This window comes from Trematomus bernacchii, unplaced genomic scaffold (assembly GCF_902827165.1).
Source record: "Trematomus bernacchii unplaced genomic scaffold, fTreBer1.1, whole genome shotgun sequence".
Taxonomy (NCBI): Eukaryota; Metazoa; Chordata; class Actinopteri; order Perciformes; family Nototheniidae; genus Trematomus; species Trematomus bernacchii.
The window spans coordinates 405327-425392 of record NW_022987655.1 but is presented as its reverse complement, the minus strand read 5'-3'; the positions used below and the strand labels follow the sequence as shown (position 1 = coordinate 425392).

At 41.5% G+C, this 20066-nt stretch overlaps 1 protein-coding gene across 1 annotated transcript in view; it reads left to right on the top strand.

The window, feature by feature from the left end:
• The first annotated feature begins 1220 nt into the window (after window positions 1–1220).
• LOC117486602 (zinc finger protein 2 homolog) overlaps window positions 1221–20066 on the top strand; it is a 42020-nt gene continuing 23174 nt past the window's right edge. Inside the window, exons 1-3 of the mRNA XM_034135106.1 lie at window positions 1221–1462; window positions 9287–10025; window positions 14749–14752. Of these exons, the coding sequence (XP_033990997.1) occupies window positions 1276–1462; window positions 9287–10025; window positions 14749–14752 (930 nt within the window). The 5' untranslated portion in view covers window positions 1221–1275. The remainder of the gene's footprint in view (window positions 1463–9286; window positions 10026–14748; window positions 14753–20066) is intronic.

Below are 20066 nucleotides of genomic sequence, written 5' to 3'. Positions count from 1 at the left end.
GACGGTGTGTTTAACAGAGACTGAAGCACACGGAGAAACGGTGTGTTTAACAGAGACTGAAGCTCACGGAGAAACGGTAGTGTTTTAACAGAGACTGAAGCACAAACGGAGAAACGGTGTGTTTAACAGAGACGAAGCACACGGAGAAACAGTGTGTTTAACAGAGACGAAGCACACGGAGAAACGGTGTGTTTTACAGAGACTGAAGCTCACGGAGAAACGGTGTGTTTAACAGAGACTGAAGCACACGGAGAAAACGGTGTGTTTAACAGAGACTGAAGCACACGGAAAAACGGTTGTGTTTAACAGAGACTGAAGCTCACGGAGAAACGGTGTGTCTAACAGAGACTGGAAGCACACGGAGAAACGGTGTGTTTAACAGAGACTGAAGCACACGGAGAAACGGTGTGTTTAACAGAGACTGAAGCACACGGAGAAACGGTGTGTCTAACAGAGACTGAAGCACACGGAGAAACGGTGTGTTTAACAGAGACTGAAGCACACGGAGAAACGGTGTGTCTAACAGAGACTGAAGCACACGGAGAGAAACGGTGTGTTTAACAGAGACTGAAGCACACGGAGAAACGGTGTGTTTAACAGAGACTGAAGCACACGGAGAAACGGTGTGTTTAACAGAGACTGAAGCACACGGAGAAACGGTGTGTCTAACAGAGACTGAAGCTCACGGAGAAACGGTGTGTCTAACAGAGACTGAAGCACACGGAGAGAAACGGTGTGTTTAACAGAGACTGAAGCACACGGAGAAACGGTGTGTTTAACAGAGACTGAAGCACACGGAGAAACGGTGTGTTTAACAGAGACTGAAGCACACGGAGAAACGGTGTGTTTAACAGAGACTGAAGCACACGGAGAAAGAGTGTGTTTAACAGAGACTGAAGCACACGGAGAAACGGTGTGTTTAACAGAGACTGAAGCACACGGAGAAACGGTGTGTCTAACAGAGACTGAAGCTCACGGAGAAACGGTGTGTCTAACAGAGACTGAAGCACACGGAGAGAAACGGTGTGTTTTAACAGAGACTGAAGCACAACGGAGAAACGGTGTGTTTAACAGAGACTGAAGCACACGGAGAAACGGTGTGTTTAACAGAGACTGAAGCACACGGAGAAACGGTGTGTTTAAACAGAGACTGAAGCACACGGAGAAACGGTGTGTCTAACAGAGACTGAAGCACACGGAGAAAGAGTGTGTTTAACAGAGACTGAAGCACACGGAGAAACAGTGTGTCTAACAGGAAGTGGTGATTTAGTAAACATGAGTGTTGTGCTGCTCTCGTTGGTGAAGCAGCGACTCACTGCGGCTGCTGAAGACATCTTTATTCTGTTTGAAAGAACGATAGCAGAGTACGAGGAGGAACTGTCTCGTTCAAAACAGGAGAACGAGAGACACCGGAAACTACTGGACGCTGTTTTACAGCCTCAGCTTCAGATCCACAGAGCAGGTCTGTTCCCTCTTTATTCACTCTCTCTTTCTAGTGAGCACTCTTCAGAAAGTTGTAGGGATAGACCTGTTGGATGAAAATAAATGCTATCGTCTCAGGAAGCATGTAACTGCTATGAAAAAAGGTTTGAAAGAAAGCAAAAGAGCGAAGAAACTGAAAATGTCTAAATAATGTCAACATGATCATGCAACACTGGGTGTCTCCTCTCTGCTGTGTTTACCTGTCTGTTCTTTCTCTCTGTCTTCTTCCTCTGATGCAGGCTTTGACCTGTTTAGCCCTGAGCCTGTTTTTCAGGTCTCAGGCTCGAAAATGACATTCCCAGAACAAATGACTATATCTTCCCTTCTAAAAGGGTGAAATTAATAATCTTTATTCTCAAAGTAATGATAAACCTGTGAGTTGGATGTAGAAAAGTCAGAATCAATATAGATTTTTTTTATTTTAATGTAAATTCTGATTGAACATAGTAAAAAACTGTAAATTATAGTGTCCGTCCAAAATCTTTTTTTACTTATAGTGAAAACTACCCTTGAATGATGGGTTAGTAGACTAAAAGCTTTAGGAATCCGAACTATAACATATAATAAGTACCCTGTATCAAGATTGATGCAAAACAAGTTAAATTTGACCTTTTTAGAGAGATTTAGAAGAAGAAAAAAACACTTCTGGTTAGGGCTGCTCGATTATGGCAAAAATCATAATCTCGATTATTTGGGTCAATAATTGATATCACGATTATTAAATGCGATTATTCATTGACTTTGAAAACATCCATTTATTGTGCTTTAAAACAAATACAAATAATAATTTGAACTTTTTAACTGTTGAATTATACGTTCAGGGTAATCAACTGAAAAACCAATACAAAATAAAATAAATTATACATTTAAATAAATAATATCAAAACATGTTGCAGTGCACTGTCACAACCTGAAAACTCCTTAACATATAGCCAACATTTTGGTAAAACATATTCAACATATTCCACTCAGTTAAACATTAAAGGCTGGCCCACCGTCATGGTCCAGAAGTAACAGGAAATAAATGTTGAACTACAATTTAAGACCGAATAAAAATGTTTTGGCCACTATGGCAAATTCTGGTAGGGCTGCTCATGTCATCTCTTAAAGGTTTTTTGCTAGAAACACCAGCCTGTTTACATGGTCTGGAGATGAGCGCAGGCAGGTGACAATACAGCCACCTGTACTGAAGACTAGGGCTGCTCGATTATGGCAAAAATCATAATCTCCATTATTTGGGTCAATAATTCATATCACAATTATTAAAAACGATTATCTATTTACTTTGAAAACATCAATTTATTGGAGAAAAAACAGTATGTTTTTAACAGTTGATTACCCTGAACTTTAAAGGGGACCTATCATGCAAAATGCACTTTTGTACGTCTTTTATACATGAATATGTGTCCCCGGTGTTCCAGGGAACTCACCAAGTGTCAGAAAACACAACCCTCTCTATTTTCCTCCATACCCAAATCTCTAAAAAAGGGGCTGCAACGTATCTGATAAAAACTGATCCAGATTTGAACACTGTCCTGACGTCAGGACGGTGGCGCTACGGCTATTGGGCCAACTCCACCAATCAGGAGGAGACAGCCACGGCCATTGCCGTTCGAAAGCGCTGGAGACGCTGTAGTACATATGCCAGGCCAGTAGATGGTGCTGTTCTCACTGAATCAGCCCTTGCAAAAACAGTGCAAATTGAGCGAAATGAGGCATGGCTAAAATGCATGATCTGTTTGGTATTTTGAAAAAAAAAAAAGTATAAATATGCCTTTGTATAGGTATGGTCCTACACTATATTATTCAAATATAGCATGATAATAATAAAAAAATAATCGTTTTATTTCGATTACGTTGTTTTTGTAATCGTTGCAAGCCGTAATCGCGATTAAAATACGATTAATTGAGCAGCCCTACTTCTGGTGTCATTTGGGTGCATTTTCCATATCTCTGGCCCCCCTCGTTCGATTTTGATGGTTGACACCTCTTTTTAACCGTCAGAGCCAATAGAATCGAGGGGAAGTTCCTAAAATCCATCTAAACATTACCCATTGGTGAATGAGTGCTGCGCAGCCAGAATGCACCCAATCAGGGCCCTGCACATGTATCTGTGTTTCAGTTATTAAAAGACAAGCTAGACCCTAGTGTACAGGGGGAGTGTGTTATACTGGGGGGGGGGGGGACTGGAACGTTTGCACTAATGTCACTTTAGACAGAGTAGGACGGGAGCCTCATCCTCAAGGCCGCTACACACCAACACCAAAGAACGCGTACCGAAGGCGTCCCGACTTTTACGTCTGCTACGCCGCCCGCCTACGCCGCCCGCCTACGCCGCCCGCCTACGCCGTATAAACAAACAACAAATAGCGTCTGGGTTCCATTTTCACTCTCTCGTCGATCGAAAACATGTAAACATAAAAAAAAATAAACTCTTGCGTCCAGGTGAGATGAAAATGAAAAAGATTAACCGTCTGTGTGTGCCTTCTTAATCGTTTGTTTTGGTCCCTCACTTCCGCTTCGCTTCTCATGCACTGACTCGCTAAGCTGAACAGCCAATCAGAGGTGTGTGTGTGTGTGTGTGTGTGTGTGTGTGTGTGTGTGTGTGTGTGTGTGTGTGTGTGTGTGTGTGTGTGTGTGTGTGTGTGTGTGTGTGTGTGTGTGTGTGTGTGTGTGTGTGTGTGTGTGTGTGTGTGTGTGTGTGTGTGTGTGTGTGTGTTGTTCAGAAACTAGACAAAAGTTAAACCAGTACAAACCACAGACTGTCTGTGTCAAGGTCAATATGATGTCAGTGTCTTTATCCAGGGTCAGCGAGATATCCAGGAGCTACAGGACAGTTTAGCTTTGTATAGGAAGGCTGCTTCAGCCAAAGTTAATTGGGAGAAGAGTGAGGCAGTTTTGGTAGGTCAGTGGAGTCTAGAAAATAGGCCCAGTCTTCCTGGTAACCTTAGCTGGGGAAACAAGGGTTTAAAGTTCCTGGGAGTTTGGTTGGGGTCTGAGGACATGGTGGCACAGAACTGGGAGGGATTGCTGGGAAAGGTGCAAGCAAAATTAGCTAAATGGAAATTGCTGCTACCCCAGCTGTCCTACAGGGGAAGAGTTCTTGTAGCTAACAATCTGGTTGCCTCATCTCTGTGGCACAGACTCCAGGTGTTAACCCCACCGCCGGGCCTCATGAAACAACTGCAGCGGCTCCTCTTGGATTTCTTCTGGTCGGGTCATCACTGGGTGCCAGCATCGGTCCTGAGGGGGGGGCAGGGCCTTGTGGACATTACTGCGAGGACTGCTGCTTTTAGACTGCAGGCAGCTCAGCGACTGCTGTATGGTGCCTCTCCCTGCTGGCTGGCTATGGCCCGGCTGTTGCTCTGGAGGGCAGGGGGCTTTGGTTTGGATAAACACCTCTTTCTGCTGAAGGCCCCTGCGTACAAGATAACTGGACTTGCACCTTTTTATTGCTCAGTCATCAATGCCTGGAAGATTCTGAGTTTTACCAGACCACCGGCCTGGGATGGGGCTGTTTCAGGAGCCACTGTTTGACACTGGTTTTCTTTCTGGAACCCTTTTCTCTTCGGCCACCCTAAAAAATGCGTTCATTGAAGCGGGAGTGGTAAAACTTGGCCATTTGACAGGAATCTCCACAGAAAAACTGGCTGAGGTGACGGGCATTCGATCAACCCGAGTTCTGGAAAACTTGGTAGATGAGGTGTGGCAGTCGCTGTCGCCATCCCACCGGACTTTTGCTCTCAATGCAGATCTGGCTGACCAGTGGAGAAAGGGACATGAGTATGTCTTTCCTGCCTTGAGTGTGGGTCCTGCGGTGGGGGAATGGAGAGAGGAGGATGGTCTCCTGCTATCACTGGGGACTCTAACACCTGGAAAGTTCAGCTCCTGCAATGGAAAGCAGCTATATCGTAGCTGCGTAAAGGTGCTAACCCTCAGCTCTCTCGCAGGCGTCAGAGAGTCGAGGTGGACAGATGTGTTTGGTTTGGGCTTTTCCCCTCAGGGCAGCTGGCGGATCCTGTATAAAGCTCCGGTTGAGAAACGGATGGCTGATATCCAATGGAGAATCATACATGGAGCAATAGCCACTAATAAATACAGAGCTCATTTTGACCCAGGCACTGTCCGTTCTGTTTTATGGCAGAAACATTGGAACATTTAGTGGTGTCCTGTCCCCGGTTGGCTGGTCTAAAACATTTTTTACAGGAGTGGGTGGAAGGGTTGGGGGAGGTTTTCTCCATACCACTTTTTGTCCATGGCCCCAAATACTCCCTGAAAAATAAGGAAACTCTAGTACTGATACATTTCTTGTTTGCTTATGCAAAATGAGCAATCTGGAAAAGTCTGAAAAACCAACTTGCTGGAGTGGGATGAAAACTGCATGCGCGAAGCCCCCACCTTTTTTTTTTACCGTGTGTGTGTGGGGAATTTCCCCTTTGATTCTATTGGCTCTAACGGTCAGAAAGAGATTTCATTCGTCAAAATCGACAAAGGGGGGCCAGAGATATGGAAAATCCACCCAAATGACCCCAGAAGTGGTTTCTTTGGCTAAATCTCTCTAAAAAGGTCACATTTCACTTGTTTTGCATCAATCTTGATACAGGGTACTTATTATATGTTGTGCTTTGGATTCCTAAAGCTTTTAGTCTACTAACCCATCATCCAAGGGTAGTTTTCACTATAAGTAAAAAAGAATTTTTGGACGGACACTATAATTTACAGTTTTTTTACTATGTTCAATCTGAATTATCTTTAAAATAAAAAACATCTATATTGATTCTGACTTTTCTACATCCAACTCACAGGTTGATCATTGCTTTGAGAAAAAAGATTATTAATTTAACCCTTTTAGAAGGGAAGATATGATCATTTGTTCTGGGAATGTCATTTTCGAGCCTGAGACCTGAAAAACAGGCTCAGGGCTAAACAGGTTAAAGGCAGAGAGTGAAATTCAGTGAATACACGTACTATACAGAGATGCTGTTTGAGAAACCAATGTGAGTTTGGAGAGATGCTGTATGAGAAACCAATGTGAGTTTGGAAAATTGCACAATATAAATCTATTCTAGTATACCTCAACAATGGAATTATGATCAGTGGAAATGGCCATGACATGGGCCCTTTACATTTTGAGAAAAGAGTCAGAATAGTGATAATTCTGAGATTTTCAGAAACAAATCTGAATTCTTGTATTTAAATATAAATCCGAATTTTGGTCATTTCTGAAGAAAAGTCAGAATTCTGAGATTTTCCTCCCAAAAAACTGAAAAATAGTACTGATTAGAGATTATTAGGAAAACTATTTTCCAAAATGTTGAAATAAATATCTGAATTTTTAAGATACAAATTCAAAATTTAGAGATTTTCCTAAAAAGTCAGGATTTTCTAAAAGATTCTGAACTTTAAGAAAAATGTAGGATTTTTGAAAGAATCAGAATTCTGAGATTTTTTTTTAAATATATTTGAATTTAAATCAACAGGGGATTGATTCATTGTTGTTTGACGAATGACAGGCAGAAAGCTTACACTGAAACTGGTTCTCAGTGTTTTATATTTACATGAAGCAACTACAGTCACTGACTTTTATCATTAGCCTCATTAGCTGTGATGAAGTGTTTCTCAAAGACATAAGATCAGATAAGACTTTATTGATCCCAAAACAAAACTAGAAATAAACAAGAATAGAAATAAAATAAAATAGAAAATATACATGTTGAATTTGACAAGATATTATATATACAAGTATTGACATGGAATATTAATATTAAATATTAAATATTGAACAGATTATATAAATGTAAAATGTACAACGTGGTTTTATTTCTAGAGAAACTATGGAGCAGAGAGTTCTCTTCCAGCCAGAGGTGATTTGTTGTACAGAGTTATTGCAGTGGGCAGGAATGTTTTCCAGTATCTGTCCTTGTGACAGGGGAGCTGCAGCAGTCTGTTGGAGAAGGAGCTCCGCTGACTGTCCAGCTGCAGGTGGAGAGGATGGGTGGTAGGGATGCATATCGTTGACTTTTTTACGATACCGATACCGATACCACTGAACGATACCGATACTCAACCGATACATATCGTGATACTTTCATGTTGCATAAGGGAAACATTTTATCATCCCGCAATTACTCCCATGAAGCGCTTTATTATATAGTTAACATGTCAAATGAATATTAAATTCAATTGTGGGACTTGGACCTTTTAGTACTGAACAAACAATGAAAAACACGTTATCTATGAAGAAAACTGATTCTGCAATATCATTTATAACAACCATCAGGCGGGAATAGCACATCTTGTCAATGGAAAAATAAAATAGCACCAGGATAATCAATATTCAACCTGAGATTCGACTGACCAGAGAACACATAAAGGATCATGAGATCTTGGCATTGCACATAAAACAAATAGCATCCTTAAAATCAACATTTGCCTGATGAAAGAAAACAAATCCCATCACAGTTCAGTTTTGTGCATTCATCTTCAAGAAGATGAGCATATCTGCTCTCTGGATCCAAACGGGCCCTTTCACAGCGTAGGATATCACCTGCTGAACTGAACACTCTCTCGCTTGGCACGCTGCTTCCCTGAACACAAAGGTACTTGGTTGCCATACGAGACAGCATTGGTTGGAGATTGGATGTGTTGCCACCTTTCCCAGAAATAAACTTCTTGCAGTGGTTACAGACCCCACCATTCAGACTGGCAGTGGTTACAGACCCCACCATTCAGACTGGCAGTGGTTACAGACCCCACCATTCAGACTGGCAGTGGTTACAGACCCCACCATTCAGACTGGCAGTGGTTACAGACCCCACCATTCAGACTGGCAGTGGTTACAGACCCCACCATTCAGACTGACAGTGGTTACAGACCCCACCATTCAGACTGGCAGTCATATGCAGCCCCACTTTAGATTTTCAAAAGTGACTTGGTTGCGGAGTTTCACTGCGAAATTGAAATCGTAATTCCGACGGTTTGGGCACAAGTTTAAGGATATTATGCCTCACTTTTATAAAAAATAAAAAAAGTATCGAAAACCGGATCTGATTTCGGTACGGTATACCGTAGCCACCAGTAACCGGTATTTCGGTAATACCGGGAACCGGTATGCACCCCTAATGGGTGGGGTTATCCATGATGGACAACAGCCTGTTTAGTGTCCTCCTCTCCACCACAGCTTCATACATGTATTGGATGACCGGGTTCCATTGGTCCAACTTCAACATTTTGAGAAAAAGAGCTGAATAACTAACTCACTCACCTGTTGTCCTGAAACTCTCCAGAGCATCTGGAAAAAAGGTGTAACGGCCCCTACACACGGCGGCGTGCGTTGCCGCTTCAACGTTTCTGCCCATTCACTTTGAATGGGGTGACGTCACGCTTCGCCGAACTGCATTGTGGGAGCAAAGCGTAGCTTTTCTCGCGGTGCTCGCTGCAAAAGTAGAGCAATGTTCTACTTTTGAAGCTTCGACGGAAGCGTCAGCCAATCGAATCATATGCCAGTACAAGCTCTAGCCAATCAAACCGCTGCTTGTGTGTCCAGGGCGGGAGATTCAGATGATTGGTTGTTGTCTAGCTTCAGACATGCCCGCCGGCAAGCGACAACGCACGCCACCGTGTGTAGGGGCCGTAATTGACAGACTATTGAGACAACAGAAAAACAAAGGGGGCGGGACTTAGCAAAATGATAGGCAAGCATTTAAGGAATGGATAAGGGCTGCAAAGTTAATGAATTGTTAATTGTGGTTATATTTTAAATACTCTACAGTTTCTCTGAATATGTGTTTCCTGTTTCCTGCAGACGTCCAGCAGCTGGTGGTGGTTAAAGAAGAGGTTCCCCCTGAGCAGCAGGAGTGGAGCTCCAGTCTGGACCAGGAGGACCCAGATCCCCCCCCACACATTAAAGAGGAGCAGGAGGAACTCTGGAGCAGTCAGGAGGGAGAGCAGCTTCAAGGGCTGGAGGAGGCTGATATCACCAAGTTCATATTCACTCCTGTCCCTGTGAAGAGTGAAGATGATGAAGAGAAACCTCAGTCCTCTCAGCTTCATCAAAGACAAACTGAACACCTGGAAACAGAAGCTGATGGAGAGGACTGTGGAGGACCAGAACCAGCCAGGAACTCAGATCCAGAGAGACATTTACAACCAGAGACTGAGGACAACCCTGGAGACTCTTCTGAACCTGACACTGAAGACAGTGCTGATTGGAAGGAGACCAGAGAACCAGATTCAAACTCTCAGAGAAATAAACAAGACTCTGTCAGTGATTCAAGACGTAGTGCAGGAGAGAAACCATTCATCTGCTCAGTCTGTAAGAAATCTTTTACACGGAGAGGAATTTTAAAGAAACACATGATAATCCACACAGGAGAGAAACCATTCAGCTGCTCAGTCTGTAAGAAATCTTTTACACAGAGAGGAAGTTTAAAGGAACACATGAGAATTCATACGGGAGAGAAACCATTCAGTTGCTCAGTTTGTGAGGAATCGTTTCAGCGGAGTGAAAGTTTAAAGAAACACATGAGAAACCACACAGGAGAGTAACCATTCCATTGCAGTGTTTGTGACAAAATAATATCCTGGGGTGATCAGGTCAAAAGCCATAAGTGTGTTGGTCGTCAGTCCTCACAGCTTCATCAAACTCAAACTGAGGAGAACAGAGAGGCAGAGCCTCTAACTCAGATCCAGAGAGTCCCTCTAAGTCAGTGATTCCCAACCTTTTTTCCCAAGAGCCCCCCCAAATGACTCCTGTTGGAAGTTGCGCCCCCCCCCCCCTTGTGTGTGTGGGGGGGGGGGGGGGGGGCGCAACAGCGGTAATTAAAGTTTAAAAGTCTCAAAATGCTACAACTCCTGTCACAAACTAGATGAATGTGAAGTATGTTGTTAAAGGAGTATGAAAGTGACTGATGGTTATTGGACTCAGGATTCATTCATTTGGATTCCCGCTGTATGAAGAAATTAAAGGACGGCGCAAGTGAAAACAATTCACAAAGGGATTAAACTGTTTAAAGGGCCCATGTCATGGCCATTTCCACTGATCATAATTACATTGTTGAGGTATACTAAAATAGATTTATACTGTGCAATTTTCCAAACTCACATTGGTTTCGCATACAGCATCTCTGTCAAGTATGTGTATTCAGCAGTATTCACTTTCTCCACTAAACGACTCGTTGGAGCTCTTGCCCCCCCCTCCCTGTGAGCCTAGTGTGCTTTTTTCGGCTCGCTCTCAGCAGAACATCAGTCTTATAATGGCGTCGGTACAGCCGTATATTTTATACGCTAACTAACCGAACTGTACCTACAACTGTTGTTATAGAAGAGTGTGACGGCCCCAGGGCCTTTGTCTTACGATGGGGTGGAGCTGAAGAGGCTAATCAGCGCGATCACGGACACCTCCGGAGCCGAGGTGCTATTAAGCCCAGCTGCCCGGAGTCACACGGCGGCCCCTCTCTCTCTCCAAAGCGGCTCAGCGATCCTCTCGACCACCTATCTCTGCATTTACCACAATAAATGTGCCGTGGTTTTGTAAACTCGTGTATGTCTCTTTGTCTTTCCGTTGTGGCCTACGAGCCGGTCATAACAAAGAGTAAGTTATTTTTACCCGTTATAAACTACTACTGTTTGATGAGAAATCAAATCATCGTTTGCTATATTTGAATGATATGTTATAGGAGCAAATAATTCAGGGAAGAAAGGCTACTAAGTATTTCCATTAAACTTTATTTTTAGAAATGTACAAAATTAACATAAATATACATATATACACGGTATATCATCCATTCCTCCCCGTTGTCGGCATCTTGCCTATAGCAGCCGGGGCTTTTTAGGACGAGGCCTCAGTAGTAGTAGTCCCGTCCCCGTCATGTATTGTCCGCCAGGATCTGGCTGGACGAAATCAAATGCAAATCACAAAATATTAGAGAAACTTAGTTGTTTTAGATTCGTTAGTAGTAGTTGTGGTAGGAGTGTGGATCTATCTAATCCATCTAATGAACAGCTTGCCTGCTAATATGCTAACCTAGCTTTCTTGTTTACTTTGGTAGCTAACACGATATGAACGCTAGCTCGGAGGAACGGCAACTATAATGTAGAGTAATAAAACTACTATGAACAAAAGCTAGTGGTTCATATTAGGCTAGCAATAACGTGTTTATAATTGCAATCGTATACGGGTATTCTGCTACGTTCGGTCATACATTGTAACTTGCATGAATACATTGTTTTGCGCTAGCATGTATAGCTAGCCTCGTTAGCTATACATGCAGTATGTACATGTACTGTCACAATGTACGGTAAATCACCCGGTGTGTGTGACTGCAGACATTCTCCTGCCATGACAAACATGTAAGGCCATCTGCTGACATTGTAGTTGATATATTTAAACGCTAGCAACGTAGCATAACACAAATGTTTTTCCGAGCAAACCCATGTCTAGCTCCGTTGGTTAGATCGGTAGCATACACGCTACGCCAGCTATAATGTAATTACGTTTCGCGACTGACCGTACGGCAAATCACCCGGAGTATACTGTCAATAGGTATTTTGTGTGTGAATGCAGACATTCTCCTGCTATGAGATACATGTATGCAAGGCCATCTGCTGATATTAGAGTTGATATATGGAAACGCTAGCAACTTAGTTAGCACAGTTAGCACTGTGTCAATGGCTTAGCAGTCCAACACAGTTTACACATTTAAACAGTCTTGTTTGATAAATACACAAATAACAATGCAAACTTACAGGTTGTATACCCAGATCTTCCCCTGCTCCAAACGGTCCAAACAAGCTGTGCATATCCGGCCTCAAACTGGGCAATGTTTTGGAAGCTTTCGTCTGTGAAATGCCGGTTCTTCGAACCTCTGGAGGAACAGTGTTAAAAAGAAATGTCAACCACTGACTTCGTCGTGGTTCTTCCGTCGGTAGGACAAACAGCTCAGATTTCTCCTCACATTTCAGGAAACAGGTCCTTGGCAGTGGCATGACTGGATCGATTGTGAACTGAACCAGAGCTTCCAACAGTAAATGTTAGGCTGGCAGAGGGTGCGGCCAGCGCCGCTGGGTGTGGCCATAGCTCTTCGGGATTGGTCCATTTCGTTCCGGGTACCGCATGACATCATGCCGTACCCGGAACTAAATGGAAGACTCAAATGGGCAGTGACGTATCTCCAACGAGGCGTTTTGGGGAGGTATTTTCTGTGTTAGAGTTTTACTCGCTACAGGGTGTACTTTGAGGGTTTTGACTCTGCACACCGTTTACATGCATAAAAACCTTCATAACACACAAGGGGACGGGTAATAACCGGAAAAGCATGACATGGGAGCTTTAAAACACATGCTCAAAGTAAGCCGGATTTTGGCGATGTGTTTATGTGGATTCAAAAGTCGTAAATAATCTACAAAATGGAGGAGACCGATCTGATCTGTGACAAATAATCTGAAACCGGCATGGACAATGACTATGTTTTAAAAATGCGCTTATCCAGAAAAGCCTGGTTTTGACACTTTACGGGCAGAAGAAACATTTCTATTAAAGAAAGAATTATAAATTTCTGTCTTTTTATGCCTACTAACTTGAATTGTTATTCAAATTAATTAATCAATTATTTTTTATATTTTATTGTAATGTAGAGACAAGGCTTTTAGCGACAATCATGTATTGCGTTACAATTCTATGTAAAAAAAAAGAAAGTCTAAATATGATATTTGGCCTCAAATCATCTGAGGCCTGGCGCCCCCCCTGCGATCTTTGTCGCCCCCCCCCAGGTTGGGAACCCCTGCTCTAAGTGATATGACATTTGACACATTTTTGCTATAAGTCAAGTCTGAATGTGCAAAAAAGAGCACAATGAATTAGTCCCATGACAATTCATGCATAAGAACAATCTGTCAACCTGTATAAACTCTGTTTGACAATATTCATATGAACTCCATCTTTATTAATATTCATGGACAATATATTTAATGTTTTTCTCATACTGATTTTTTGATATACTATAACTACTGATTGTTGATAAACCATTTTATTATAAGTATTGCGTTTTTGTTTTAATATAAGATATTTGTTTGAGCAATATTGATTGGTTGTTTTGGGTCACATGGATATGGGTGGCACTCATTATAATCCTGTTGAGGATTGCGTGAGGTGTGAGTGGAAGAGAGGGTGACACAGGGTCGTTATAGTGATATTCCAGCTAATCTTGGTTGTAGTTATTGTATTATGTCAGTAGTTGGTGTAACTTGATTATATATTTAATACATTTTGACTTGAATTGTCATGTTCAATCCAATCCAACTTTATTTATGAAGCACTTTAAAACCTCCAGACCAAAGTGCTGTACAGAGAGATACATAACATATCAAATCACACAGCTCAGCTCACAAAACCAACACAGTCTCACTCCCTGAGAGTCCAATAGCGACGCTTGGTCAGGACTAATCACGGGGTTTGTCAAGCAAAGCGCATGGTGTAGTCCTAAACAATAGCTGAGGATTCTGGGTAGTGTAGTGTCTTCTGCCATCCTAATCTCCGAAAAAATATTTGTTTATCCGAATCGAAGGGGAAAAACACAAAAGCATTGCACACAATTTAAACCAATCAATGTTGTGTAATTAACAAGGATAATCTGGTGTTTTTGAGTTGATGAGTAGTGCAGATATCACTGTCAAATCAATCGACAGTAAAGAGAATACTTACTCCCGGGTGTAAAATCCTCCGTTATCCAATGGGAATAGACGCTCACATTGCCTTTAACAGCCGCCGACATGGACCGATGCGGACAGTTAGCAGCCTCAGAAACCACAAATTAAAGCTCCTCAGATTAGAGCCCACATAAATGATCACAGAGCTCAAGCAGCAGACACGTTAGATGTATCGAAGTTAGATTCCTTTTCAATATGTACTCCAAATGGGTCAACTTGAAAATGCTGTATGTACCCAGGCATCCTGCGATCATTTGAGTCACATTCCTTAATGATCATTTGAGTGAGGTACATCTCCATGAAAACATCCTCATGGATTCTTTCACCTCTTCTTACTTCTGAACGTATCACTTTGAGAACATTTGTGTTCAGACTGCGGGTTATGTTTCCTGAAATCAGTTCAGCAACAGGTGTTTTTTAAAGTTTACTGTAAAATACTTGACTCACTCCTTTATGTATGGCTCTTGCAACTCTGCCTCTTCTTCTGTTTGCTGCTGCTCTGAATTGTTTCATTCTTGTCTGTGTCCTCATCTGTTACCTTATTCTGAATCATGCTCAGAGGCAAGTCCTTTGTCAGACAGTCTTCAGAACATGCCCATCTCTCTCATTTTGTTTTTCCTCCATTACCTGAACTTCCTTCTGCTCTAATGATTTAAAGTGGACCTATCATGCTATATTTTAATAATATAGTGTAGGACAGGGGTGTCAAACTCAATTTCATCACGGGCCACATTAGCATTATGGTTGCACTCAAAGGGCCGGTTGTAACTTTAAGACTATATAAAAATACATATATAAATATTTAATATATAAAATAATGTATTATATTACATTATTGCCTCTGCATTGGGTTATTATCGGATAGGGCAATAACTTCATAATTAACTACGTCTGAAAGCAGAAGTCTAGGGCAAGTAATTGCAAGTCTCAAAATGATTTTAAAAGAAAAGCCACATTCTGGAAAAACAAAAGAAAATAAGTAAAAAATGCATATTTTGAAGAAAAAAATTCAAATTCTGTGAACAAATTCAAATTTGAGATGCATTGTGGGACATGTAGTTTATGGGCAACGTGCTTCTGTAAAGTAGCATGTAACCATATAATAAACATATTATATTCTTTGCAAGCTCTTATGGGGCCACATAAAATGAAGTCGCGGGCCGGATTTGGCCCCCGGGCCTTGAGTTTGACGCCCCTGGTGTAGGACCATACCTATATAAGGCATATTTATACTTTTTTTTTTTTCAAAATACCAAACAGATCATGCATTTTAGCCATGCCTCATTTCGTCAATTTGACAATTTCTAGCTCTGGGCAGATTATGTGAGAACAGCACCACCTACAGGCCTGGCATATGTACTACAGCGTCTCCAGCGCTTTCGAACGGCAATGGCCGTGGCTGTCTCCTCCTGATTGGTGGAGTTGGCCCAATAGCCGTAGCGCCACCGTCCTGACGTCAGGACAGTGTTCAAATCTGGATCAGTTTTTATCAGATCCGTTGCAGCCCCTTTTTTAGAGATTTGGGTATGGAGGAAAATAGAGAGGGTTGTGTTTTCTGACACTTGGTGAGTTCCCTGGAACACCGGGGACACATATTCATGTATAAAAGACGTACAAAAGTGCATTTTGCATGATAGGTCCCCTTTAAGTTAGATTCCTTTTCAATTCCATATGTGTTATTTGATAGTTTTGATGTCTTAAGTATAAATCTACAATTTATAAACAATTTAAATAAATAAAAAACTTCGAATGAGAAGGTGTGTCCAAACTTTTGACTGATAGTGTATAAATACGGGTAACATACCTGTAGTTAGTTCATCTGAAAAAAGCTCAAATACTATAATGACATTAATCCATCTATTATTATTATTATTATTATTATTATTATTATTATTATCATAACCTTAACCTGTTAAGCCTGAGAGACCCCGGTACCGAGGCACTGCCGCAACCAACACATCCTCACTCCCAGGTCGGCGTATGTTGACGTTATGTCAAGGTCCCCTGTGGTCTTTTTCCAACGCAAGGGGGGCGGCCCTTAGCGTACATTTTCAACTTTCCGGGATGTCCATAGGCTTCTTGAGATCGCGAGCGAATGCTTCCCGCCGCGGGCCATTCTCTGCTGAAGCATACGTTGCTGCATTGCATTAAAAACATTATGCTCTCTATATATTGTCTTTATTATGCTTTAAACAGTGTCTCAGGCTTTGGCTATAGGGCGGCTCAAAGTATTTTGTCCGGCCGTTGTGAAGACTGCTTTGTTTATTGTCCTTGTTTTTGTTTTAACCTGTTACGCGCCGCCCCCCCCGGTACCGGGCGGATAAACGCGTCATTTGCAGGAAACAACGTCTAAGGAATCTTAATATTTGATAAACTATGAATGTTTTATATCCATGTAACGGGAAGAAACTCATCTAACTGATCTTTTAAAAAAAAAAAAAAACACAATGCTAACACTCAGCCTCTGAATTACCCACGAGCGAAAAAATGTAACCTAAAACGGCACTTAAACTCACAATAACTCCCTTATTACTTATCCTAGATGCACAGCCAACCCCTCGATTTGCATCACCTGGAGACACTGAATCTAGTGGTGCCCTCCTCAACACTCAGTGATAAACATTTGCGACGCTATAAACGAAAGCGTACATCATAACATGTGGAGCTAGGTAGCTAGAAACGCTAACATGGCTTACCTTGGTCAAAACTGGTCTTCAATGGCATTAAAACGATAAAAAAACGATGCTGCAGTTAATCCATAGGTTAATCCAATGTGTCTTTGTCCTCTTTGAAATGATTTCTGATAATCCATAAGCAATAAAACTGCTTTTTCGTTTCCAAATGTCAGAGCGAGAGATCGGTCCACTCTGCTGCAAAATTACATGCGCGAAGCCCCCACCGTTTGTTTTCACAACGAGTGTGTGTGGGGGCCTCCCCCTTCGATTCTATTGGCTCTAACGGTCAGAAAGAGGTGTCAACCATCAAAATCGACCAAGGGGGGCCAGAGATATGGAAAAAAAAACATTTGGTTTGTGGGGTGGCTTTGGCTAAACCTCTCTAAAAAGGTCAAATGTCACTTCTTTTGCATCAATCTTGATACAGGGTACTAATTATATGTTGTACTTTGGATTCCTAAAGCTTTTAGTCTACTAACCCATCATCCAAGGGTAGTTTTCACTATTTGTAAAATATTATTTTTGGACGGACACTATAATTTACAGTTTTTTACTATGTAAAATCTGAATTTTCTTTAAAATAAAAAACATCTATATTGATTCTGACGCTTCTACATCCAACTCACAGATGTAACCTTGCTTTGATCAAAGAAATTATTCATATAACCCTTTTAGAAGTTAAGTTGTAGTCATTTGTTTTGGGCATGTCATTTTCGAGCCTGAAACATGAAAAACAGGCTTGGTGCTTAACAGGTTAAATAAAGCATATTCAATCGAGACATGCCAAACATGTGACGTCATATGACGCGTCGCATCTGCGCACAGGGAGCAGGGAGACCCCGAGATCCGTATTCCCCGTATTTTTTAAATAAAGAGATTTTCAATCACGGGCGCGCATCAAACGTGTGACGTAACGTGGTATTAAAAGTATTAAAAGAGGTGAAAATTACTACAAGTCTGGGCATGTTGAGAGCTGTAGATACACACAAGGGGAGTATTTTTCATAGTCCGTCCCCTCACTGTGTATCGCTCACTGATTGGACGATGCAGCGCATGCACTGATCTGATGCTTCTTGACATGAGAGCAGTTTCCTAGCGGAGTGAAGAAAACACATGAAACTCACGGGACTCACTCTTCAGTTCATACTGTGTTTTGTTTCAATGAATGCATCATTCAGTTACAAATATGTGATATATCTGAACAACAAAGTGGACAAAAATCATTTTATTCATTTATTGGAAACATTTTCATGATCGCTTTTTCGTTTTACATTTTCAATTATTGTCATTTCCATTCAGTCAGTCATTAAGTGCTATTTAACATGTTAATGTGCTACATACAAGGGTGTAACTTTGGTTTGAGAAGTGGGGGGGACACAAAACAGGGGGTCCTCCGCAATGAAATATTTTCTCAATTTAATTCCATTTCCTGCCTTTCTACAAATATATTAGGGACTATAGTGTTAACAAATCCAAGAAAAATGTGTAGTGTATATAATGAGTGTGCACACTTATCTAGTATCCTATCCATGTGAACCTGTTTTATTTGTGATTACCTGACATCCTCTAGGGGGGTCCGGGGGCATGCACCCCGGGAAGATTTGTTTCTTTAAATTGAAGTTGAATGCATCAATCTGGTGCACTTTGAGGGCAACATTAAGAGATGTATGGATACAGTTCTCAACACTCATATGAAACAGAACTGTATATATTTCAATAATCAAAAAGCCATTAGAATATGCTCACAACCAATAACAAATCATTGATAAACTCCTCTCTCCTATCTTTATCTTACCTAGTCTGCATTTTTTCTTTTTATTTATGCATATTTGACTAATCACTCCCCTTTCAAACTGTGTTTTTTATTTTTGTACTGACCTATAGTACACATTGGAAGGATTTCTTAACTTATTTTATATACAACTATATATTACATAGATGGAAATATTTGTTTACATAGATGACCAAACCGCTTGAGACCCACTGAGATAACTCGACTAAAGTTTACAACCTAATCACTCAGAGAGTCCTTTACCTCCCTGAGCTGACGTTATCTCTCTCAGTCCGACAGGAGAGGACTCTTCATTTAATTTAATTTCAAACCTTTATTTATCCAGGTTGTATCCCATTGAGATCATTGACCTCTTTTTCAAGGGAGACCTGCTCAAGTAGGTTCCACATGAAACATTAAAAACATAAACAGAACAACAAAAGGACATCATACAGTAGCATTACAGGGATTACAATTTACATACTATCCACATGCACAGGTACCAACAGCTTCCGATTGAGTAGCATCCAACCGAGCTTTAAAAACATTGAGTGGCACCAGATTGCTCAGTTTCCATTTTAATTGCAGACTATTCCAAGACAGTGGAGCTGCGCATCTAAAAGCTATCTTCCCTAAGACAGTCCTAGCAGTTGGCACATTTAATAAAACCACAGCATGCGATCTCAGGCAGTAGCCACTTACAATTCGCCGTGAGATCAGGGAGCAGATGTAGGATGGAAGTTTCCCTAACATGGCTTTATATATAAAAATGTACCAGTGACTGAGCCTCCGTGCAGTAAGTGAAGGCAGACCAGCCCTTGCATACAGGGTACAGTGATGGGTTAATGCTTTACAGTTTGTCACAAATCTCAGTGCACTGTGATACGCAGCATCTAACTTGACCAGGCAATTGGCAGGTGCATTCATATAAATCAGATCACCATAGTCCAGCACAGGTCAAAAGGTCACAGAGCCTTTTTCTGGCCTCGAGCGAGAAACAGGACTTGTTCCTGTAGAAGAAACCTAGCCTAACCCTCAGTTTGTTAAGCAGGTTATTGACATGACATTTAAAAGTGAGACAATCATCAAGCCAGATACCAAGGTATTTGTAACAGGCAACCACTTCAAGTTTTATTCCTTGCGTAGTTAAAATATCTAAAACAGGCTCTGGTGTCTTTTTAGCTTTTGAAAAGAGCATTACCTTCGTTTTATCCACATTTAAAAGAAGCTTTAGTTCAGAGAGCTGAGTCTGAATAATGTTAAAAGCAGCTTGCAATTCAACACCAGCCTCCTTAATGGAGGGACCTGCACAGTACATAACGGTATCGTCCGCATAAAAATGTAAGGTTGCTCCATCGACATTTTCACCTAAACTATTGATGTAGATGGAGAATAAAAGTGGACCTAAAACAGAACCTTGAGGAACACCATTA